General features: G+C 41.8%; 1 protein-coding gene across 1 annotated transcript in view; it reads right to left on the reverse strand.

Moving 5' to 3' along the window:
• Positions 1-1,215: 1,215 nt before the first annotated feature.
• Positions 1,216-25,209, reverse strand: part of LOC103780464 (FYVE, RhoGEF and PH domain-containing protein 5-like) — a gene marked incomplete at its 5' end in the record, with an annotated part of 41,659 nt that continues 17,665 nt past the window's right edge. Inside the window, 10 exon segments of the mRNA XM_008948149.1 lie at positions 1,216-1,252; positions 1,971-2,116; positions 3,798-3,926; positions 5,600-5,730; positions 7,417-7,558; positions 8,621-8,758; positions 10,893-10,992; positions 15,469-15,548; positions 17,177-17,260; positions 23,997-24,065. Coding sequence (XP_008946397.1) covers positions 1,216-1,252; positions 1,971-2,116; positions 3,798-3,926; positions 5,600-5,730; positions 7,417-7,558; positions 8,621-8,758; positions 10,893-10,992; positions 15,469-15,548; positions 17,177-17,260; positions 23,997-24,065 — 1,056 coding nt within the window.

The raw sequence follows: 25,209 nt of genomic DNA on the forward strand, positions 1-25,209 counted from the left end.
CCCAAAACCCCTGCAAAACCAAAGCCCCAAAACAACGAGACAACCCCCCAAACTCCAGAGATCTGTATCCTCAGCTGGTGTGAAGCAGCACAGCATCTTTGAAGCCGTGCGGCCGCTCGTCTGCTGAGAATCCAGGCCTGGAGCTGTAGTGCACAACAGCGGTCTGCTGTAAGAGACCTGTAGCCACAGGAGTTCCGGAGCGCTCCAGAACTGCATTGCAGCCCACCAGCGGATCTCAGGCGGTGTGCTGGTTGTACGGATTAAACTTTTGATGACATTTTTCATGACAAGAACAGCAGAAACAATAGGAGCTTTGAAAATAGACTATTTAAATAGGTGATAAAAATCTTAACACTAGTAGGTACACCAGTGTTCAATAAAAACTGTCTGTAGGTTTACAATAAATTAAAAATAACCTTTGGGTTTGAGTCTGATGCGCTGTGTAGGGAGACATGATATAATTAAACGTCTGGCTTTGCCGAGCTGCTGGAGTGCCTTTTGCAGGACTGCAGTAGTACATAACTAAGCGCTCTAACATAAATTATACAGTGACCTGTGTAAAACTAAACTGATAGTAAGTAACTACACTGGATCATAGCCAACAAAGTGTTGGTAGACTAGGTAAATTGAATGTGTTATCTGTTCATTTTCTGTGGAAGAAATTTAGCATATGCAGGTCATAATTTCATGTCTGTTAATGGACGAGTAAAAAATCAGGCCGCAGAACTTCTCAGAAACATGAAAAAATGAAGCTGTAGTTCAATAAAAATAATAAAGTGCTTTAAATGAACGTTTCTTATTTACTACATTGTTTCTTATTTTGTGGTAGACATAAAAATCAACCCAATGAAGTATGATAGTGCCCTCGAGTAAGTAAAACTGAGCCTGTTACTTACTGTAGTCAGTATTTCCATGTACTTTCTTGTCTTGATGTTAGACTTAGTTTACTGTGGAATCAGAGGAGAAGCTTATAGTACAGGTTGAACTTGCACAGACATGAAGATCATTATAAATATTCTGTATTTTAAAGTTTCCGTTTGCAAAAAGGTGGATATAAGAAGAAAGAAGCAAAAAGAGCAAGTTGGAAACAGTTCATATCCACTGTATGCAGCCAGCTTGCCTGAAATACACTGTTCAGTTTTGTAAGACAGAAGAGGGTTGCTGGAAATGTACAGAAATCTGAGAGTTTATTCCAAGTCCATTGAGTTATAGTTGCTATAATATGGATGCTTCTTCCATGGCTTCAATCCACCTAAAAAGGGCAGGAAAGAAAAAGTGGTACACATAAAATTAAACACGTGCAGTTTAAGAAAAATAAGTATTTTAAGAACATAAAACCTGAAGAGGACTGTATTTCCCATTCCAGCTCTAATGAGGAACTATAGGTTTGTGATTAAAGTAGTGAACTGGGTACTAGACTCTTGCATTCTAGTACAACCTTGACCAGTAATTTAATGTAAAATCTCAAAGATAGTACAAATGCTGTCTTAGAACAGGAAAGATGAAACTATGTTTAAAAGCAACAAAACTTCCTATAAGCACTCATTTCCTTCCCTGTGTGTCTTGAGGTGCTGGCATTTTTATTACTAATTTAATGACTATTATGTGGAAGCAGTAGCATTAGAATGGGAAATTGAAACAACTACTTGGTGATAAGGAAAGTAGGAGATGGATAAACAGAACACATCAATCAGTGAAGTTTCTGTACAGTAATCACGTTTGACAGAATTCTCAGCATGACTTGAGACAGCGTTGTCTTTATCTATACAAAGGAGCAAATTCTCCTTCCTGAAGGAACTGAAAAGCACTGGGTTGATTTTTTTAGTGTCACCCAGTCCAGTCATGAGTAATTTGGCTTAATCTGCACTCTGAAAGCTCTTATGAAGGCATTCTGAACTAAAGAAGAGATAAAAGCTCTGCATAAGCTTTTGGACCTGCACCCTGGCTAGTGTGGCAGTCTAGTCCCATACCTCTGTGCTGAGTTATCCTCTGCTCGGAAGCTATAAAAGAGAGTCTGCTTGTGGTAGAGATGGAAAACTGTATCAGTACTTCCTTCCTCCTTTTCTGGGGCAATGGTGAAACCCAACAAAGGCAAACTTTCTGTGGCAACTTTGTCCTGAAAGCAAATGAGAAGTGAACCAAAATTCAGAGTGAAGGCTTGTAACAGTTTGAGAGCTCTTTCTGAAAACTGAATAATGATACAACACCTCTCTGACAGGGCTGCAGAACCAGCAGTATGAATCTTCTGCTGGACTGGTGAGTCCTACCTAAACAGGAGCAGTGCCTGCATACTGCATGTGTTTATCTAGTCTTAGTCCTGGACTTGAGCACCACCTCTGGAAGTCCAGTGCTTCATGGTCATCCATGTGGCCATGAAGGCCATGTTAGCCGTTCCTTTAATTGCTGTCTTTGACATAATGGTCCAGCAGGCAAACTAGAGGCTACTGGGAGTATGGGATAGTACAGCAACAGGTCTGAAAGCCCACTCCCAGTTATCCATTTTTATTTGCTGAGTGCAAGAAGTAGTCTTTTTGGTACCTTGTAAATTTTTTCATAGCACTAGCAACTTTTTTAGAAATCTGCAGTATCTCAAACAGTACACTTGCTTTCCAAAATGGTGCTTTGAAATTTCTGAGCTGGTAATACAATTAACTAATATATGTCCAAGAAACATCCATGAATTTTGCTTGCCAGATACTGCTTTTAGAAGTTGAAAAAAACCAGTAAGCCTTAATTGAATTTCAGTTTAGCTGTTATTGATAGCTGCAGTTTTGGTCATTGTATTTAGGTAATGTTTTCTATATGTGTATGTTGCCTTTCCCTCTACTTTTAGAAGCTAAACTGCAAACTGAGAATGCAAAGTGTTATTAGCCATCTATTGCTTCTTCCCAACTGGTTGAAGTAGAAATTATCACTTTTGAGGGTTAGCAGAGGTAAGGTAAATGTATTGGATACAGAATTTGATGCTAATGGTCTGAACTACTTGCCAAATTGTGAACTCTTTGTGCCTCAAATCTCCTTGTCTGCTTAAAGGAGAAAATGTTGCTTCACGCAGCCACGGTGGTGATGTAAGTTTAAATAATTGATGTTTGCAAAGTGTTCTAAAGGCCTAAGTACCTACCAAATGTTGCTACTACAACAGTCTTTGCATTCTGTGTCCTTTGTTCAGCAAAATAAATTTTTTATCCTTCTGCTTATGAAAGCTGTCAGTTATAATCAAACTATATCACACTTCAAGTTTATATATATTGCAGCTATTCACAAAGGAGAAGAAATTGAACTAAGAAAAGGGACTGGCAAGTGACAGAATACATAAAGGTCTAGCTGATATCCAACCTCCTCGGCTGTATGGAAGAGCTTACAGGCCGAGAGACGAGTCATTATTCTCACCTGGGGACAGCCTTCTGTCTTTGTGTTGGTCCCAGTAGGACAAGTGCGTTCTGTTTATACTTGCAAAACTGGCTACTGGTTACCAGAGAGCACCCAAGTATCTTGAAACCTTTAGGTGTATGTCCACTAAGGTTCACAGTGGTTGATAGCTTATACTAGCATGAGTAGCAAAGTCAAATAATGGGAGGGCAGTTTGTGAAGAGGGCTGCCAAAGTCCATCTAGAGCTGTGGCTGGGCCCCTCTGTGAAGGCCAGCTCTCTGGGGACTCACTCTGTTAGAAGCGGGTCTCAGAAGGCAGGTAGCTCTGAGAACTGTCACTTACACCTTTCACATGTACTTGTGCTGCCTGTAGGGACTAGAGGAGGGAACTTGTTTAGGGAGCTATCGAAAGCCAGATCATACAGTACCTCATTTGCCACGTAGGTGTAGAGGACCTTGCCTTTGATAACAAACCAACGTTTCTTCCAGTGTCTTTTGCCCCTCTTACATCTGCTGAGGTAACCACTGATGGTAGCTCCCTCTCCTGAGGCTGTCACCTGGAGCAGGGTAGGAGAAATCATTTATAAGAGCACAGGCTTTTCCTCTCCTGGTTATGCATGCTTGCGCCACACCAGACAACCTGGTCTATCTCCGTGAAACCAAAAGTAGACCAGTAAAAATATGGAGATGGAGAAGATGTAAACATTGTACCAAGGTTCTTTATAGCTGCTTGAAAGATTTCTGGTTAAACAGAGTTCTCAGTAACTCTGATGGAAAATATGTAGTTGAGTTATTACTGAGGGCAGTGAGCTCACAGCTGTTTTCCAAGCAGCTGTACTTGTCTCTTTTCCCAAATCTGGCTTCTCTGGTATATTAAAAGTAGATGTTTCAGAAGGAGAATTACAGTCTTGTGGCTGAACATTTTTAATATGTGGGTATATTTAGACCTTTTGCAATGGTTTTCTATCAGTTTATGTTAATCACTTGACTATGACTTGGTTTCATTTGTGAAACAATATTTCTGAGAAGAGTTACCCCTCTCAGAAGTACTTTGAGATCTAAGCACTTAATGCTTATAAAGACAAAGATTTTGAGTACTGCAGACACAGTGCAGTGTACATCATTAGTTACAGTAGTACACTGCAATAGTATTTGCTTTAGAAACAAAGGGCAGAGGTTCAAAACCAGCTTTTGTAACACTGACAGAAAAGATGAGCAGTAATATAGCAATGTTCTGCAGCAGAACAGAAATGTTGCAGGACTTTGGTAAAGCAAATTAGAAAAAGTCCTGGAGCAATGTTATTTTAAAGCAGTTCATATTAATATATGAGCTGCCTCCTCGTGGAGAGAAGGACAATGCTTTTTTCCTAATGGGGCTGAAATTTTGCTTGCAGGTTCTTTCAGTATTCAGTTTGTGTGTTTATATGACATGATTGTATCTTTTGGCTCAGTTTCACCTCACCACAAATGCCTAGAAATTCCAGTGTCTCAACTGTACAATGAGTTCAGCAAGCTGTTTGCACCCTGTTATCTTTAATGCAATGATAAATACCTGCTGATTTCAGTGAAATGGGAGTACCTTACTGTGCCCGAGTTCAGTGGCAACTTACATCAACCTGATTGGTACCTTCTCCCTGGAAAGAAAACTAATATATCTGGAGAAATCCTGGGCCCCTTGAAATTGATGGGAATTATATTTGTTTACATTGGTGGGATCAAGATTTTACACATTTGATTTGTAATAGTTTGGCTTGAGCTGGAGGGAAAGTGCCTGATTAAACATGTATGCTCCTGAATTGATTGTCAAGGATGAGAGTCTGTTTTGTAAGTAAGTGGTATTTTAGTTCTCTTTAAATCAAAATAAGATTTCAAAAGTAAGGTCTTGTCAAAGAAAGCAACTAACTGTCATGCTCTGTTGATACTTCTTGTCTGTGATCTGCCTTGTTGTACTATCTTGTACCTTGAAGTTGTCTTAGTTTTCTAAAGACTTCACAGGCTGATGAGCAAATTACAGTGCTGTAACTGGGTTTCTTAATGGGCTCTAGAAGATCCTGTACTATCTTCAGAGCTCAGAGTATTTTGTATTTGAAACACTACTGTGAAAATCAGAAAAAATATAATTGCATGATGAAAGTAGACCAGAGCACTGCACACAGAATAAATTACAGCTGTTGAAGAATGAGCACAGTTTTCTACAGTTCCTTGCTTTCTCCAGGCAGCTTGGTCTTACCTCTGTAAGAGCAGAAGGGATCTTCTTGTGTTTCTTAAAAGATGAATAATGAATATTGTGAAAGACAGAGGAGAAGGCACTGCTTGGACACCTGGGTGAAGTTGGAGGGAAGCTCACACTTAGTGGCCGCTCTGCAAGATTAAGAAAATTCAGAAAAGGAAGGGGGAAATAGATGAATTGATATACATCAGATCAGGGGTAAGAGACATACAACACACTAGTGCAAATAACTAAGGAAGGTGCAGTGCCTCCAGAGACATTTTTAATTTTAGCTTTTCTTGCAAATGACTTCTTTAAGTCTGAGATGGGTGGATTTCATAGCACCTTAGGTTAATGTAATAACCTACAACTACTTGAAATAAGTCTGAAAAAAAGCTGACAAAGCACAAAACACGGCTTGTTTTCTATTAAAATCAGCATTAAGCAAATGGCTTTTCCATATATCACCTCTGTGTTCTGTAACACCTTTGTGGAGTAGATTCCCTAAGGGAACATTCCTTCTGTAGGAACCATTCTCTTTGAGTTCTGCATGGCAGAGTTATTCTGTCCCTGTCAATCTCCATTAACCCCACCTGTCTGAGTTCATATCTTCATGATCTCACTTCTGGCAACATGCATTATCTGGAAGCTCTCAGTAAAGCACAACACTGTTTTAGCACAAATCTGAGTTACCACTTCTTAGATACACAGTGGCTTGGAGATGTGTTGTTTTTTTTTTTTTTTTTTTTGGCTGTTGTGACAGCATCTATTCATGTGTTTGCTTGGCTAGTGTGAATTTCTGTAATCAGGATGGAAAAACTAAACTTCATGTGTCCCCACTTTTTTCCATGACAGTACAATGTGTCTGCCTTTACAGACTGTCTGTATGAATGCCTGTGTAAGAATACTATTTCCTGTTCATCCTCCTTTCATATATATGTAACCTGCCCCCTCCTTTCATCTTTTATTTCAGTGTGTAGTTAAATCAGAAAAGAGACTTATATAGTAATACAGCATTCTAGTTAGACAGTATCTCTTCTTTGAATTCATGCATTATCTGTAATCAGATTAACTCCTCCAGTAGAAAAGCCCTTAATGGCTCTGCATTTTACCTTTTCTTTTTGAAAAGCTACAACATGGACAAGGACAGTGAGGAACTGTAAAGCCATTGTTTTACTTTAATGGATAAATCTTTAGAAATTATGGGGAAGAGCTGTCACCTATAATTACATTACAGAACAGAATAGTTCAGTTAGAAGGAACCTGCAACAATCATCTAGTCCAACTGCCTGACCGATTAGGGCTGCCCAAAAGTTGAAGCATGTTGTTAAGGGGATTGTCCAAATGCCTCTTAAACACTGCCAGGGTTGGGGCATTGACTACCTTCTCTGGAGAGCCTGTTCCAGGGTTTGACCACCCTCTCAGTAATGAAATGCTTCCTAATGTCGAGTCAGAACCTCCCTTGGCCCTGCTTTGAGGCATTCACAGTGTCCTGTCACAGAATACCAAGGAGAAGTGATCAGCTTCTCCCTCTCCATGTCCCCTTCTCAGGAAGCTGCAGAGAGTAATGAGGTCACCCCTTGGCCTACTCTACAAACTAGACAAGCCCTGTGTCCTCAGCTGCTCCTCATGACTCAGTTTTAATCTTTATTCTGGTTTATCAAAAGGCCAGGGGAGCCCTCGGAGAACCTAGCTTGCTGAAAGAGTTTTAGCTGCCATGCAGCCTGGTGCTCCTGGTACCTCAATACCTATGCCCCATACTTGAAGTAAGAAATTCTCTTTGACAGAACACAACATGGCAGGCAGCTGCTAAAGCCTCCCCATTGCACAGGCAGGACACGGGTCTGTTAGTTTTCTCAAGGATGAAGGAATCTTACCTCTTTTCTTAAGTTCCACATAGCAGCTATCACAGACTTTAGCTGCTTGATCTTTGAGGTACTTCATAGGGTACTTGTTTCTTGAACAATTTCGACATACAATCTTTTGCAGCAAGGAGAGAGGCATGTAAATAAAATTTAAATTTATACATTTGCACATACAAAACAAATCCTCTCAGCTGGCTGGGAGAGGAAAGCAGACAGTAGACCAGATATGACTCTCTCCTAAAACTGTGGCAGTTGAGGTAAGTCTGCTGACTGAAATGTGATGGCTGTAGATTTACTGTTGCAAGCCAGTCAGAATTGATCACTGTATTTGATTATGCACCACTTCTGTGCCCGTCTCCGGAGGAACTTATTCCTTCCCTACTAGTGAATCACAGAAAGACCACATTAGTATTCTGTTTTCATAGCTTTGTTGGTAACGTTATTTTCTTAAAAAAGCTTGCATGTTTCTGCTATCCCTGTGTAGGTACAGGCTGATTTTCTCTGTGGAATTAGAAAAAAGATAAAGTAAACGCTTTTTCATATTAGCAAAAATTACTAGCAGTTTGATTAAAAAAAAAAAAAAAATCTCTAAGGCTGAAAGACAGCCATGGTTTATGTGGTTAAACATTTATAGAGTCAGTAATAAAGGCACAAAACCAAGAAAGCTTATATATCCACTTGGCCTTAGGGGAAAAGGCAGCAGCTCTTCAGTGGAACACTAGAGGACACTTTCTATTTGGTCACTGACCAAACGATGCTCTGCTGCTGAGTTTCTTCACTTTTCTTAGAAGATAAATATACCAGCTGTTGTTAGGGACAGGACATGGACTAGATGCTCTGCTGCGGGGGTCCAGAACAGAGCTTATATTTTTAGTGTATTGCTTCCTTGTCTAACGAGTGAGCTGTATATCAGAGATAATGGGTGGACTCAGCAACAATTTCCCTGTAAACCTTCAACTCCTAGCCTTCAGGAATTTGGCTCTCAAGGGAAGGTTACTGTTTATCCTGCTAGAGTCATTGTAAACTTAATTATCTAATTTAGCAAAGCACTAAACAGGTTCTGTGAGAAGTCATTCTGGTCTTGATGTTGCTACAGGTTTGCAGAACTTACAGGAGTGGCTGCCGGTGCCTTACAGCTGTGAATAAAGTCTCCCTGAGAAGCTTGTGCAGCTCTTACCTTCCCACAGGCATGGCAATGATGTCGCCTCAAAGTGAGGGTAAAGTCACAGCCACAGTTCATGCACATCATGACATGGGACACAGGTACCAACGTAGGAGGTCTCTCACCCAAGGGTATTCCAAGCCTTTCCCTTAGCTTAAAATCAAACAAGGTGAAATGAAGAAGCATCCACGCGGTCAGTCCCCCTCCATCACATACAATTCTCTCATTTCAGTCTACCTTCACCTGCTAAGATCACCAGATTCTATAATTCCTAACAGATATTGTAAGTGAGATACACCCACTTCAGCACTGAAAGACTGTGGTCTGTCAGTAGTGGTGCTGTTAAAGCCAGAGTCATAACAGGTAAAAATCTATGTAGATCTATTATTAGTCAGGCATTGACACACTTCCACATCAGACAAAGATCTGAGTCATTACATATGTGAATTGTAGGTAAGAACATGGCTTAAAGACATCTTTTTATTAACAGCTTTTGAAATAATATTAATAAAAAGCTCTATAGCTTTCCATTGGAAAGGGACAGAGCTCCTTATGTCATTACACCTTGGGACACTTCTGCAATCGGGGAAGAGAGAGCACAGGAAACAGTAAAACCAAGGATGACTTTACTTTCACACATACCAAATCTGCTCCATGCTGCTGTGGCTGATCTAGATATATGTAAGCAGCTTTAGCAAATTTATTCACTGTTCTTATTTCTTGGAACGCACCGCATTGCAGTGTTGTACAGGTGCTTTTGCTCCAAGCTGAGGAAGTCATGGTCAGTGTGGAACAGAACCCAGTCATGCTGGGAGGCTGTGTTAGTTCAAGTTCAGCACTACATTATTATAGGTACTCCACTGTCAGTTCACAAGAGATTAATGTTTGGCACAAGCTGTAGTACAAGGTCTTGTGCTTTTGAAGGACTAGTTGTTAGGAGGGTTTCCCAATAGGAAATTAGACTTCTACAGGCAAATAGGATTTAAACATTGAAAAGTAAATTTTCTCCAAATTTGTCCTTGCACACATTCAGGTTTACATCAGAAACAGAACTACAAAAGAATTTTTTTTTCATGTGTTGAAAAAGGATTTGGTTTAGGTTTCTATACTACTATATCTTTTTTCCTTGTTAAATATTTGAAAGTAGATTAGCTTCAGGACAGAAGGAAAATCCTGTTGTGTTTTTTTTTTTCAAATTTATTTTTTACTTTCTGAAGTCTTCAAAAATTAAATCACAGAATAACAGACTGGTTGAGGTTGGAAGGGACTCTGGAGGTCATGAGGCCCAACCCTCCTGCTCAGGGAGGGCCACCCAGGACCCTGTCCAGGTGACTTTTGAGTATCTCCATGGATGGAGACTCCACAACCTCTCTGGGTCAACCTGCGCCAGTGCTCCATCACCCTCAGAGTGAAAAAGTGTTCCTGGATGTTGGAGGGAACCTCCTGTGTTTCAGTTTGTGCCCACTGCCTCTAGTTGCTGGGCACCACTGTGGAGGGGCTGGCTCCATCTTCTTTCCACCCTCCCTTCAGGTGTTTATACACATTGATGAGATCCCCCGAGCCTTCCCTTCTCCAGGGTGAACAGTCCCACCTCTCTCAGCCTTTCCTCATGGTAGAGACCTTGTCCCTTCATCATATTCATGGCCCTTTGCTGGGCTCTCCAGTATGTTCATGTCTCTCTTGTGCTGGGGACCCCAGGCTGGACACAGGACTCCAGGTGTAGCCTCACCAGCACTCTATTTTTTTCCCCCCAGTTAATCTTAGTAAAACTGGGGTTCTACATAAGCTAAACCAGCATTTTTACTTTTTGTCAGATGCATTCTTTGCCTTTTTAAGTGGGAGGAGTACAACTGAATTTAATGAGATAACAATATAGATCAATTATGCTGGTGCAATTAGAATATTGTTGATAGGGTTTGCACTGACAGTGGCTTCACTGTGTGTATATTTGTTTAACTAATGGGTAGTTTTGGTTTCTTAAAATCTATGAAGTTTATAGCTATTTTTAGTTCATCCAAACTAGCTATCCTTTAGGACAAAATAGTCTTCCTCCAGAAATCCTTTCTAAGCAAAATCACAGAGTGTAGAGTGGGATTAACATTTTAGAGATGGCCCATGAGGTGTGATGAGCTTCCTTGTGTAAGCTTAGCATACTGGTTTAAATGAAAATAGTAAGCAGTTCTTGCCACTAGGAACTCTGCATTTTATACTTCCTCTCCTTTTATCTCTCTCTTCTTCTCCCTCCCCTTTCCCCTTTCAAGTACTGAGAGACTTGGTCTCCTTTTACCTCCACGCTGCTGTGGAAAGTGGAAGTGTTGTGAGCTTTGTAGTCATCTGGGATGTGTCTGCTGATGCAGCTGTACCAGTCATCCCTTTCCAAGCAAGAGCTGTGGAATGAAATACAGCAGAGCAGTTGGTGCCATGCACAGCAAGGATGGAAACAAACTGCTTCTGGATCAGAAGATAAATGCTTCACTTGATAAATGTTTGCTTTTCCCCCCTGCTGCATTGAGCCAGTAATTTTCTGACCAGGAGCGAAAATGACTGTTGGACATATTCAGAGGGTACTAGTGTAGATCCAGTGTTAGGACTGTGACTGAGAAGGAACTAATTGCCCAGAAATCTTTTCAAAGTAGTGTCTGACTTTGCTGTAAGCTGCTCAACCCTGGATCACATAGGACAATATGAAATATCTTTTTTTTCCTGTCTGCCCTACCTTTTTAGGCACTCTAGTGCATGCAGTGTTGCCATGGGTTGCTCAAAGTGGGGTTCTGCTCATCTCTACAGTAGGGTGCTTAGATCACAGAATCAAAGAATGTCAGGGGTTGGAAGGGACCTCCAGAGATTGAGTCCAACCCCCTGCCAGAGCAGGACCACCTAGTCTAGGGCAGGTCACACAGGAACACATCCAGATGGGTCTGAAAAGTCTCCAAGGTAGGAGACTCCACAACCTCCCTGGGGAGCCTGTTCCAGTGCTCTGTAACCCTCACATTTCTTCCTCATGTTGAGGTGGAATTTCCTGTGCTCCAGCTTGTAATGATCTACATGCTGGGAAATGCAGAAGTCCTTCACCCATGGCAGAGATGTGAATGCTTTAATTGTCCTCTAGCTCCATCACAGATGATATTCAGTCTCCTGGCAAGAGGCAAGGACAAGGATCTGGGAAGGACGTTCTGCATTCCCTCTAGTTGCAGTTGTGCATGGAGGCCAGCAGTTCTTCCAGTTGGCTCCTAGATGGCCCCTTTGCACAAGGCAAGACAGCGAGCACACTGCTTCTCTGCCTGTCCAGACATCCCAGAAAAGCAGCAAGGTTCTTTGTGCCTGTTACTTCCCAGATGCATTCGCTCTGTTACAGCCATGAGCTGTCCTGCCTCTATTAGCTGGTTTTCCTGCTGTGACTTCAACCCGTGTGCTTCCCATCCCCGTGCACAGCTGTGGCTGTTCCCAGTATCAGGCACAGGAGGGAATGTGACTGCATGTGGTCTGCCTGCCCCAAGTCATACCCTCCAGTCTTAAGGCTACCCAGTAGACTTTGCTGTAAAAATTAGCAGTGGCATCTTTGCCAGTTGCTGTTCAGCTGTGATTTCCTTGCACTATCCTCATGAGGGCTGACAAACATGACATCTGAGAACAATTTTTCTTTTATGGTCTTAAAAAGAAAAAGCACAAAAAAAGAGGAAATGCCAGATTTTATCAGTGAGCTCTGACTTAGCCTCCCTCTGCACCATAAGCATAAGGCCTTACCTGAAAAACAGCCTTTGTAAAATTCAACTAGCCTAGTGCAGAAATCGGAGCAGAAACTGAGCCAGTGTATCTTCTGCACACAGACTAACCTCTGCAAGCCAAGGGTCTGTTTTACAGGAGATATCTCTGGCACGAGTCACATACTAGTCAGTCATTATTACTATCGAAAGTTCTGTCAAATTACACTTTCTAAGAAATCTGAAGATGTCTGCATCTTCTGAGAAATCGTGTTCACAGCCTGCAAAGCACTAAAATAAGTCCTGGCTTCAGGCTTTCTCTTGCTAATTATTTCTTGGAAATACTGTTCGCTTGAGCATTAAGATGTAACTTATCATAGAATCCGCAGGGTTGGAATGGACCTGAAAGATCTAGTTCCAACCCTTCCCCACTCTCCCACTAGATTAGGTTGCTCAGAGCTCCATCCAGCCTGGCCTTAGGAACTTCCAGGGATGGGGTTTCCACCACCTCCCAGGGCAACCTGTTCCAGTGTCTCACCACCCTCAGTGGTGAGAGAAATAATTTAAGAAAACGAGGAAATCATAACCCATATAGTGAGATAAATGAAAGACGTTTTGTAAAGACAGATAAGAGGGACAATCTGCTATTAAAAGCCTGATATCTAACTGGTCCCTTCTGCTCCACTCCATTACACGTGTCTAGGTAGTAATTACAGCTATTGCTGTCTAAATGTTGGAATAACACCTGTCTGCTGATGAGTAAGATAAGTTATGTCAATTGCTACTGGCCTATTCTTCATTAGCTATTTTATTGGTCACGTGAATGCCCAGAGAAATTTTTTCTGAACCTCTGTTGCTCAGAAAAGCTCAGACCTTGATTCACTGTTGCTACATATGGTCTTTGTGTGAAGTCTGGGCTGCACTTTTTGTGCTGAGCTATCAGTTTTCTGTGTTGGCTCACATATTCTTCCTTAAGCAAATAGTCAATTTGTCACTGTAGTGTCTTGGACAGTAGACGACATCCATGGAACACGAACTGGACTGGGATGGGATTTTTGTCAGTGCTCTCACCATCACTCTGGATTAGTCTTTTAGGGACGTAATTGGGACTATACTCTCCCAGTGCTTTGGTATTTTATAGGAGTACCATTATGGTTACCCCCTGTGTCCAAGAAGAACATTCTAGTAATGCACATAAAGGTAATAGAGCAGTATGAGCCTTCTCCATAAAGATGTTACCAGGTCACTGCAAGCCAATAACATGCCTCTTCAGGTGAGCAAGCCATTTTCAGCAGGGGATGCAAAGATTTCACAGTGACACCTGCTCCTAAAGCCACGCTGACTTCTGATCTTCAGTCATTCTGCTACCTTTAGTCCCTGGCACTCCTGCTGGATTTCCTCAGTGTGTTCACCTTGTCTTGTGCAAGTGTAAAGGCACTGAGCCTTGGGTCGTGATTGCTAACAACTGGCCTTCAGTGCAGACTTGAAGCACCTCAGTGTGAGCAGTAAAAGATACAATTTTTAGGGATGCCTGAAGCTTTCTGGTGCTTTTCTATCTTTGGTGCTCCTTATGGTGAGTGTAAGAGGCCAAGGACGGTGTGCGGTGGGGTTAGGAGGTGTTTTTGTCCCGTCAGTGTCTCATCAGCTCTGCCAACCAGTACAGGAAGGAAGAGGAAAAAAGTGTTCTTGGGTGACTTGTGGCAGATTGGTCCCAGAATGACCAGCATAATGAGGGGAAAAGGGTTCTATCCCAGTGCTCTGATAAGAAGTCAGTTGGTGTCTGGCTGTTATCAGAAGGGCAACCTTAGTCTCGGGCCTTGGTTCTAGTTACTACCAAAGAAACACAGCTCACAGTGGCCTCACATCCTGTGTTTAGGCTAACTAAGCACAGACCTGATATGAGTACAAAAGGCAAAGAAACAATATTACAATGAAAGCAGAACATCCCAAGCTTCTCATTAGGGTTGCTAACTCCAGTTGCCCTAAATGGGGGGGATGTGCAGCAGTTATTTCCCTTCTACAGCACAGGACTGTATGTGTCCTGCTTTCATGACTGGCAACAGGTAATTGACGAGTATTGTGTGTATACTTTGAGGGTTGTCATGAGTGTGCAGCTCTAAGAAAATCTCAGGTATTTCCTCTTTTGCTTTTTATAAAAGGAAATAGGGAAAAAGGCCTTGACAGGTAGCTGAGCACTGTCCACAGATGGCAAGTGCTCTGGGAAGGCTGAGAGCTCCAAATTCTGATTCTGAATAAGAAAGTGCCCTTCCTGTCTTTCTATTGCACTGTGTAATTCTGAGAAGCCTGCTGTGTTTCCAGCCATGCTGTAGTTGGAGACTAGTGTCAAAAAAGTCGGGAAAGTGCTTAAAAGCACTGAAGACCTTGTTATTTGGAAGACAATTTTATTACCACTGCTAGCATGTTATATCTCTTGTACAAAACTACACCTGGAAATAAAGCCAGCAACCTTTCTGCTGAAAATTTGCAGGATAATCTTGGGATAGAAGCATGACAAAAGAGTGTGCGCTGCTACCTTCTGATCAGAAACTGACCTACAGTCTCTTTCTGACATTGGCTTGTGATCCTAGGACAGAGATCTTGACTCCCAGTTGCAGTCAGAACTAGGACTGCACAAACTCATTAATGAAATTCCTTTTATTAGAAAGACCCTTGAGATTGACCGGAAAGTTTAAGGTTGGCTTTGCCATTTAAGCACTATTAGATGCTTTCATATCTTTTGCCTGGTATTACCGAATTACTGTTTTCTCCAGCAATTTTGCAACTCTCATGATATGAGGTAACGAGTGAACTTATAAAAGGGAGACATAATATACCCTTAGTGTCACAGGGAAAAAGTGTGAAAGATAATGGAAAGGACTCAGGCTTTTTAGTAACAGACTTTCTTTCCTTCTTTAAGATGTTATCAGGAGCTGACTTCTAATCTTTACTCTGTGTGTGAGTTGAATTAGAGTTTATAAGCTTTGCATTTATAATTAAGATCTTAATTGTATAATCAAGCACTCAGCCATTGTTTGTCAAAAGCACAGAGTGAAATTAAGTTAAAAAAGAAGCACCAGTTAAGTCTTGGGTATGAATTCAACTAATCTAGGGGTACAGTTCTCGAATGCAGCACCTTCTGCCATGGCTGTTCGGGGACAGTACCTTGCTGACAGGGTCAGGCAATATTCATCATATTCAATCTTCAGGACATGTTGGGCGTTTTCTGTCACTGGGCGGCTGACCTAGAAACAAATGCCATGAAAATGAATATGGACATGAGTTAAACTCTCTGTAATGAGTACACCATACAAGTCTCAATGCATATGGGTCTGTGATGTGCCAGTCATATGTTTGATATTTCAATGCAAAAGGTGGGCAGGTAGGGTCTACTGTCTTCTGTATTGCTGATGTATTGAGGAATGCTCTCTATTTCAGTATGGTAGGGGTGGTGCTAAAGGAAACAAAGAATTTAATCCAACTGTAAAGGTAATGATAAAGTATCAATATGAGTTCAGTTTTAATATGACGAGCTTAGGAGATACTTAATCTGACAAGCATTTTGGGCAAAAGTTTTGGCTATTCTTGGAATGAATGGAAATAACTTTCTTCCTGACATGCAGATGATATACATTAGAGGACTTCAGTAAATTCCTGTCTGCAGCAAGGCTCTTGAAGGGCAAAATAAATACTTGAAAGCTACAGCTCAGCTAAAAACTTCCCTGCCAGATAGTGTACTAGTTGCCTACTAATAGCAAAAGCCACTTAGGAGAAACATAGTTTCATGGTACTGCTGTGTTGTTATTAACAAGCATCTATTATGCCAGTGTTTCAAATGTACCCCAGCATTTGAAACAACCCTACCATTAAGTCAGAGGACCTGCTCTGCAACTCCTCTGACTTAATGGTAGAGTGTTTGGGTGATTCCTACCCCAGCTGGGGAACTCCTAATTTTAGACTTTGGGGCTCTAGGGTGATCAGCCTTCCACCTTTTCATAACACCTCAACCCACACATGTCATTCTGCTGGAATGAACGATTAGTAATTCTCATTTTGCATGTTTTCCTAGATCTCCAGACACTGACTTGCCACTTCAAGTCCTCTTCTATATAAATACAACTCAGCACACTAGCTACAGAACAGTTATGAAGGTTCTTGTCAGGAGATATGTAATGGAGGGCTTGGTAAGAAGCAAAGACCCCTCTAGCCCAGTGTCTCTGGTTGCACAGTTACTGGTGCCAATGGATGCTTGGGGAAAGAATGTAAGAACAGGACAATTGCATCCAGTCTGTGTTATCTTTAGTTTAGAAATTTTCTGATGAAGAGACCGTGTTTACACCATTGCATGTAATAGTTCCTAACACACATTTTACCTATAAAGTTAGCTGATAGCTCTTAGAACCCATTAATGCTTTTCATGAAAACAGTTAAAGGGCACATGACAACCAGACAAATGAAAGCTTATGTAAATTTTGAGTGGCAGGAGTTTAAAACTAGGCAGACTAAACCCTAGTGAATATGTTACAGGAAACAACCATGCGCTGGCTGCAGGCATGAAGAGAGGAATGGACAAAACAGATTAATAAATCTTTTCTGTCTCCAGTGTCATGATCAGATGGTAAATCTGATTTTGGCTGGTGTTATTTATGCAGACTGAATAAGGCTGTCATACCAAGTCAGAGCCTTAGAGATGATATTTTACATGTTTGCTTTTTATTGTTTTCCCTTCTATTTACTGTAAAAGGCAAGGGAATCCCCTGATAACAAGTCCATCCCTTCTTTCCCCTTGCCGCATGTGAGACATAAACCAGCAAAGCACTAACAGTCCACTATACAACTTGAATTCCAGCCTATACTACAGATGAGGCGTTACCTTCATGCCTGACACAGCCAAGGTATTTTTCAGCTGGTATTTGCCATCCTTCTGGGGATATGTGTACAGCAGAACATCATTCATCTGTATGAGAAGAAAGACAAAATCAATAATTTGCAAGATGGCTTGCAGGCCTGCCCTTTACCCCTGGGGGCTGCCCAGAACAAGCAGTAACTCGATGGACTGCGAACACTGTTACTAAAGACAGGCCCAAGCCACCCAGCCTAGATGAAGACCTGCATCTCTACAAAGCTCTGGGGAGCTGCAACCAGGACTTCGATTTCTTCCTATTTTTGGTTGTTGGTAATGACTAAGCAAGTAGATAATCAGTTCTTTTTTATTCAGCTTGGGTGAAACTGCTGCTTGTTTTAAGGGCCAATGCCATCTCCAAGTTGGGGAGGCAGGCTCTGCAGTTACTGCCTGGCAATACCAACCAACTGCCCAGAGTGCAGCAGTTCTGAGTCCCTGCGGTGAGGGCTTCATGGATTTCCATTTTCTGGGCAAAAAGAGGTGCCACAGTCTGGAAGAATGATTCAGGAAGGAATGGTTTGGGAATCTAAGAGCAGTAACTACTTCACAGCTAGCAAAACTAGCCTAGACATCTCACAGCTTTGCTGAGTCTGTGGGCTGCACCACAGACCATGGAAGGGCAAAAATTAGAAAATTTTTGTCAGGAATAAAAAAAATCTGTACTGTGACACCGCAAACATTTCCATAGTTCTCACAGCTCTTTTCAGAATGCATCTTTTTCAAACAGTTTCATACTAAATGGCCTTATGTCTTCTCTACTCTTTGCCTAACTTAATTGTAGGCATTATAGCAGCCTTTTACCTTTGTGCCAACAAGCAAACGAAACAGCAGGACTGGACCTTGTGGGTCTTTGATGGCTTTTCCTTCCCTTACTACTACAAGGAATAGCAGTATCATTGGGCCTTGACATTGCCAAAGTAACCCTTGTGTGTATTCTCTACTTGAATAAGCATGACTGCTGGAACAAGTCCAGAGGAGGGACACAAAGTTGATGGCTCGAGCCATCTCTGCTATGAGGATGGACTGAGGGCACCTGGATTGTTCAGCCTGGAGAAGAGAAGACTCCAGGAGAACCTTATAACTGCTTTCCAATACCTGAAGGGAACCTACAAGAAGGCTGGAGAGGGACTTTTCACAAGAGTGTGCAGTGACAGGACAAGTGGAAGTGGGTTTTAAACTGAAGGAGAGCAGGTTTAGACTGGATCTTAGGAAGAAGTTCTTCAGTAGGAGGGTGGTGAGACTCTGGACTAGATTGCCCAGAGAGGTTGTGGATGCCCCTCCCTGGAGGGGTTCCAGGCCAGGCTGGATGAAGCCTTGAGCAACCTGGTCTAGTTGGAAGGTGTCCCTGCCCATGGCAAGGAGGCTGGATCCGATGATCTCTAGGGTCCCTTTTAACCTCAGCCATTCTGTGTTGTTTTGCTGTCTTTCCCAGGCCTCTCACGTCGGTACCTATATGTATAACCTTGGTCAGCCCATTGATTACTGTACTGGGATACTATGAAGAAAGATTTGCAAGGCAATGTAAAACCCAGGCATAGGCTTGTGATGCCAAAGGCAAGGCACCTTAAATGCAGAAATTCTGAAGATATTAAAAAGTAGACAGAAAGCAGCTTCACTTGTATTTCTCTGTGACAAAGACATTTAAATATAGCCAATTGGACGGTAATAACACTATATTTTGAAGGAAAACTGTTATAAAGAGAGATACAGAGAAGAAGGGAGGAAACTAAAGAATTATTTGGAAATAAAATAATGTATCCTGCATGACTAGAAATCTTGGGGTCTTGATAGTGCTGCCTGACCACCTAAAACTACTAGTGTAAAATTGTCACTAATGTCCTCATCCGAAAAAAAAATTGATAGTGGAGCCTCATAGATGTTTTTTTAAAAAGTCGTAATTCAGCTTTCTTACAGAGCAGGAGCAATGGTTCTTTAAAAAGCAGCTCATTCTTTTATTCCTGTTGATTAAGGATGACACCCTGGTGCATACCATTATCACAACAGCTCTGGTTAATATCCCAAGATTTTATTAAACATTAATGATGACTTTGCTTTATATTTGACCCTTGTAGGTTTTTTCCCTCCTGTTTTTCTCCACCACAGTATATAGTGGTGGGCTGTGACTGAGGTCCCACCAGCCACAGCTTGTCACAATGAAATTCTGGCAAATACTTCAAAGCCTGCGAAGCAAGACACACACATTCATGAAGAAAGAAAGGGTTTGCACTCACCACTGTCCACCACATCTACACTGGAGACCTGAGTGGTGGCTATATTAGTGCTGTGGACAGAACTAGCATCAGTACCAGTGATCTCATGCATCCTCCTTCCTCACTCTGCAAGCTGTTCCCCAAAGCAGTGAGGACTGGGCCATGATAAAAGCTGATCCTGCAGCCACTCAGGAATCTGTGGTAGAAGAGATCAACTACCACAACCGCCAGGGCAGTTCCCAGAAGTCCTTGAGCTTCAGACCCACGTCCAGTTTGCCAGAAAACTTTTGAATTATTTGGATACCGGAACTGCTCACATATTTGTATGGGGGCAAGTATTCATATTTTGCACTGCTTGATGCACACCAAGAGTCCCCAAAACAGTTGATAACTTAAAGAAGGATACATCTGCTCTGTAACTTTTTTTTTTCTGTTATTTTTTCCCTGCTTCTCTTAATAATCCCCGCTGCTGTGATGGGAACCCAGTAACATTAAAGGTCAGTGAAAGTTTTCTAATCTACAGTGTTCAAATTTATTGATCCAAACAAGTTTATCTATGCCTTGCTGAACTACTGGCATACATACATAATGCACTTTCTTGTATAAAAGCTCCTACCATGTGTCTGGTTTTTCTGAATGCTTTAAAGGTTAGTTTATTATGAACCCTATGTTATTCTGTTCCAGTCTGTGTTAAAAGTCTGAGTGTCAGTGGAGCAGCTCTGAATGTGTGCTGGGGCTGCATTTTGCAACCTGTGACTCCAAAACCTCCTATACTCCAGCCCTGCCAGCTAGAGCATTAAACAGTCTCCTATTTGACAGCAGCTTCCCGCACCCTACTTGCAACACAAGCAGCCTTTGTAAAGAAATTCTTGGAAGGGTGAGATAAGAGACTGTCTGAGTTCTGAAGTCCCATGTTAGGGGGGCAGTTAGGGGGCCTGCCAGTGTCAGTAACCCATATTGCGCTGCAAAGAGGCCCCAACATCCTTGTAAACAGAGACTGGACTCAGGAAACAGGCGCACAGCAAAACTCACCAAACATCCTGCCAGGAAACACCAGGTTCAACAATACCAGCAATCCGTGCAAAACAGCCAGCTCAAGAAACTCTGTGATGCACACAACATACGCCTGCAGAAACACGGGCCCATCAAGACCCCTGAACGTGTCTCCTCCAGACTCCTGCCTGCGTGGGCTGTGCACAGACAATGCCCCTCGTCGTCTGTTCAGAGTGCAGGCAGCACACCGCCAAAGCACAGGCCCAGTGGGGTTCTGGCATGCACCCCGTTCTTACAGCATGCTCTAAATACACCTTCAGCTTAGTGGGCTCATCTCCTGGGATGTAGGGGTGAGATTCACAGGGTTATCCTTCAGTGTATACTTTTCCACTGAAATTCTCTCCAGGTCCTGGGCTTGATTTAGTTCAGTCAGTTATTTCACTACTAAGAACTTCAGAACATGCTGTTAATGTAAACATTTAATTGTTAATGTTAAAATCTGGTTTGGGTAGTGGAGCTAAGTACACTTCATCCAAAGCTAAACCATAGTACCCCTATACATGTTAGCTTCTGATGATCTTTTTGAATGGCAGCTGACATGTGAAGCATCAAAAAGAAAAAGCCAGTTGTGAAAGGGCTTTTTTTTTTTTATTAATACATTAGGACAAAATCTTATCTGACCTGAGTTTTGCCAGTGGCTTCCAAGGAATGTGATATGGTCCTTATCTTCAAAGGGCTTTAAATCTGTTTTTTAAGAGACAGTGTTCAGGAGATTTCTAGACTTGGAGTCTTGTGCATTGGGGTTGGGTTTTTTTTTTCCACACAGTGTCTCCAGGAGTCAGAATCCAGACAGCACGTGGGTTGGGCTAGATGCACTGGCAGAGGGAAGGATATGTTCATGCAGGTCGTGGCTGTTACAAAAAGGTGTTGGCAGTGATGGTTTGTAGGGCCTTACGACTGACGCAATAAAGATGCTGTATGCCATGAAAAATACATTGCCATGGCTACACAGTAGTTGTCTTAATGCATCCACAGGCTAAATAGTCTGTTAAGCAATGCATGAGTGGTGGTGGCACAATAGAGAATCCACAGCACTAGCAGTGACAAGCAGATAACACAAAACCATTCAGGCGTTGATGCAGGAATTACCATATTCCACAGTGACTCTGCAATTTCACCATAAATGGCATTGCTCTGCAACCTGTGGAGCTGACAGGGTAGAGGAGACTGAGTTTAAAAAAAAAAATCACTGAACCTAAAGGCAGGTATTCACCCATAACTTTCAAACCGTTTCCAAGATCCAGTCACCCTCGCCCGTCCCCAACAGGAGACATAACACAGAAAGCTGAAATGGCTGCAACTTTTGTGTGTTAGAGCCTGGAAGAAGCCAGCTTTATGTCTCTTGGTTGTTGAAAGTGACCACTGTGGTTTAGTCTAGTTCCACAACATACTTTGCATGACAGCACGTATGGTCACAATTTGCCTTTCTGACTGAAAGGAGGAGAAAAAAAAAAAGCTGTTTCTGAATACCAAGAGCATCTATTAACAACAGGGCATTGGCTACTGTAATGTCTCCAGCTGCCAAGAGACACTTCTTTCTTTACAGTTAACATCCGGGTTTGAGCAGCTGTACTTTCTCCAGGAATTAAAAATAGTTCCTAAACTAGAAAGTGCCAGAAACTAATTTCTGTGCATTCTTTGTTCCAGTAATACTTTCAGCCTCTTGTGAGCTTCAAGCTGATAGAACCATTTTGGACTACTTGTAATTTACCTCAGGTTATCCCAAGTTTACTTTCCTCCCAATATTTATTGCCAATTTGATTTTTGATCTTCCTTTTAAATTCCCTATATCAGTTCTAATAGCTAGGTTTGTGATACTTCAGTGTTTGCCATAGTAGTGAATTGTGTTGGCAGTTACAAACACACTAGAAGACAAAATGGTAACAACTTCTTGGAAATTGGTGTCAGCTTTAGCCACAACTCCAAGATGTTTTTGTAATACTAGCAAAGGTGAGCGTTGCAGAAGAGGGATCAGTAAGGAAGCAAGTATCAGCTGTTCTGACATGGTCATCAGTAGGCTTCAGAATTACTACTACTGCACACACTGTTTCTTAAGACCATCTCCTGAAGATTCTGGCATGGCCATTTTCACCTGGCTTCAACAAAGTCCTGATTTTGATATTTATTGCTGTCGTTACAGTCCATTGATGCTGAATCAGTAAAACAGCACTTCAGCAATCTCATTTGAAGATGTGGGTGAAGGCTATCATTTTCAGCACGTGAAAGTCTGAATTTTCACAGAAACCAGTAAAGCCACCAGAAAAGTGCAATGCCAGCACTATGTCCCATCCCATCTGATCTTTGATTATGACTGCAATACATGATTGAGGAAGCAAAGAAGTTTGTGCATTCACTCATGCACAAATAGGAAATAATAAGAGGGAGAAATAAGAATAATTAATGGCAAAGTGTATGACTTCCAACAGGCCACCTCACTCCCTCACAATGGTCCCATGGTGAAAACTGTCAGCACTTACAGAGGCCACAGCAAATATGTATTCCAGGCATCTAAGCCATTTATTTTAAAATAAATTCTGCAAGCAGTACTTGCTAATAGCAGCCATGATGCTCGGTTCTTTTATGGCTCTTTTCTGGGAAGGAGCTTTAAAGAATTTTTCAAACATCAACAGGTAAGCAGGTAACAAACTTGTAACACACAGGCAAGTATTTTATCCTTTGTACTGGTAAGGGCATAAAAATGTCTGTGGTTTCAGAATAAGCTACCTGAAAAGTTGAGAAGAGAGCTCAGGAGCCTGGAGTCTCAGTTAGTTTCTAGCTACTCAATGTAACAAAACAAAAACCAAAACAGAGTGAGTATTAATAGCCTAGCTCAAAACAGTGGTTTTTCATCTGTTTGGATTTGCAAATATATGCAATTTTTGTGGATGTTTATGAAGGCTATTCTGGCCAACTGATGAAGGGTTCATTTTTTTTAACCATCTTAGAAGAATGTTGCAAACATTCAGTGTGGCATCATTGAAAACTGTTGCTCTAATCAAAAGGAAGCTGAAGAAATGTGTTCAGAGGGACTATACTGAGGCAATGCACACAACTGCCAGAGAATTTACGTAGATGTGGACAACAGGAACTAAAACCTAGTCCTTGTCCTTCAACGATACGAATCTCTCCCAAGTGAGCCCAAAGAGAGCTTTCAAAAACTTTAGCAGTAGGATGTTCTCCATTACTTCTGATCACATCTCCTAAGGCCTTGGGGCTGGACTTTCACATGTTCTTAATTGCTGAAAGTACTCAGGAGCTCCCATTCCACTGATGGCCTTGAAAACTCGCACTCCTTTGCAGCATTATGGCCTAGTTGAGGCTGTACGTACCTGTGGCACAAGTGGAGGGCTGCACAGCCCATATTCCTGTATGCAGGGCAAATGGGACATGTGAAAAGAGCTAGAGCCACCACAGCACTGCTGAAGGTTAAATGACTTGCAGCCTGAAAGTTTGTGCCAGGCTTCAGGGCTGCATAAGTGCAGGAGAAGATACAAGAGAGACAGTAAAAAATGCAAAAAAAATCTTACCAAGAACAAATGCCGAGGGTGCCTGTTTTTGCCAGAGACTTTCATCAGTGTTCCCTCTTTAACAAACATCTGAGGGAGAAAACAGCAGATTGTAATCCTGAGACTTCTCAGACTGAGTCATACTGAGAAATGAGAATATTCTTCATGGGGAAAGAGCTACTCTAACTGCTTTCATCAGCACAGGAAGAGGTAGATACCTCAACACTTGCCTCTAGCCTTACTCTTTATGATCTGGCTTAGTCTTTGCCTGGGTTAGCCCTGCTGCTCCTCAGGACTGGCATTTGTATCAGTACTGAATGGGCTGGAAATCCACGTGTTGTCAGCCCACTGCTCTGCACCATGGGCTGTGGCTCAGGAGTGACTGTCACAGATTGCAAAGCTAACATATAATGGGCTTCAGAAAAGAACTCCTGTCTTTAAAAATTCTCTAAAATAGACCAAGAAGAAAAGCTGAAACCTTGTGTTTCAACATGCTACATAACTATGCCTGCATACATAATCTGTACTTGTTTGCAAACACAGTACTTTTGTTGGTCCTTACTGTTACTAGTGGCAGGCTTGGGGGTGTCAAGTTAATGGTTGCACTTAATGTTCCTAAAGTTTTTTTCCCACCAAAACAATTCTGTGACCCTATGTATGTAGACAGAACATGGTATGTAAGCAGCTGAACCAGCACACTAGAATTCAATTGCAGTAGCAGTAGCTAGAATAGTTGAACTACATCAGTGGATTAACAGTAATGTACGCTTTTTGGATGGAGAACAGAATCGGTAGTTTTCCACTCCAGAACAATTTATAATCAGAGACCAATCCCACAAATTCTGTATGCTGGGCTTTGCAGAATTTGTTAAGGCATTACTTGGCAAGGAGAAGTGAGAATACTGATATTACAGAAAACGTAGAAGACGACTGCATTATTTGACTGAAGAAGGTTCTTACACTATGAGTATGCATGCCTTGAAAATTCTTCCTGAGTTTTGCTAAATGTACTGGTGGACTGAGGGAAATTTAGAGTTGCACAACTCAAGAAAAAAACTATCTTCAAATGTAGAGGCAGTTTGGAGCTGAGGAAGCTGGACAGGTTTGAAAACCATGAGAAGAAATTTCCATTTGATGTAGATGGCGAGACAGCTGTACAGTCTCCCTAATTTCGGTTCATGGGTTGCTTAAAAATGATGTCTTGCATTAAATGCACCACTAGGGAATGCAGAGA

The sequence above is a fragment of the Merops nubicus genome, unplaced genomic scaffold (assembly GCF_000691845.1).
Source record: "Merops nubicus isolate BGI_N331 unplaced genomic scaffold, ASM69184v1 scaffold8069, whole genome shotgun sequence".
NCBI lineage: Eukaryota > Metazoa > Chordata > Aves > Coraciiformes > Meropidae > Merops > Merops nubicus.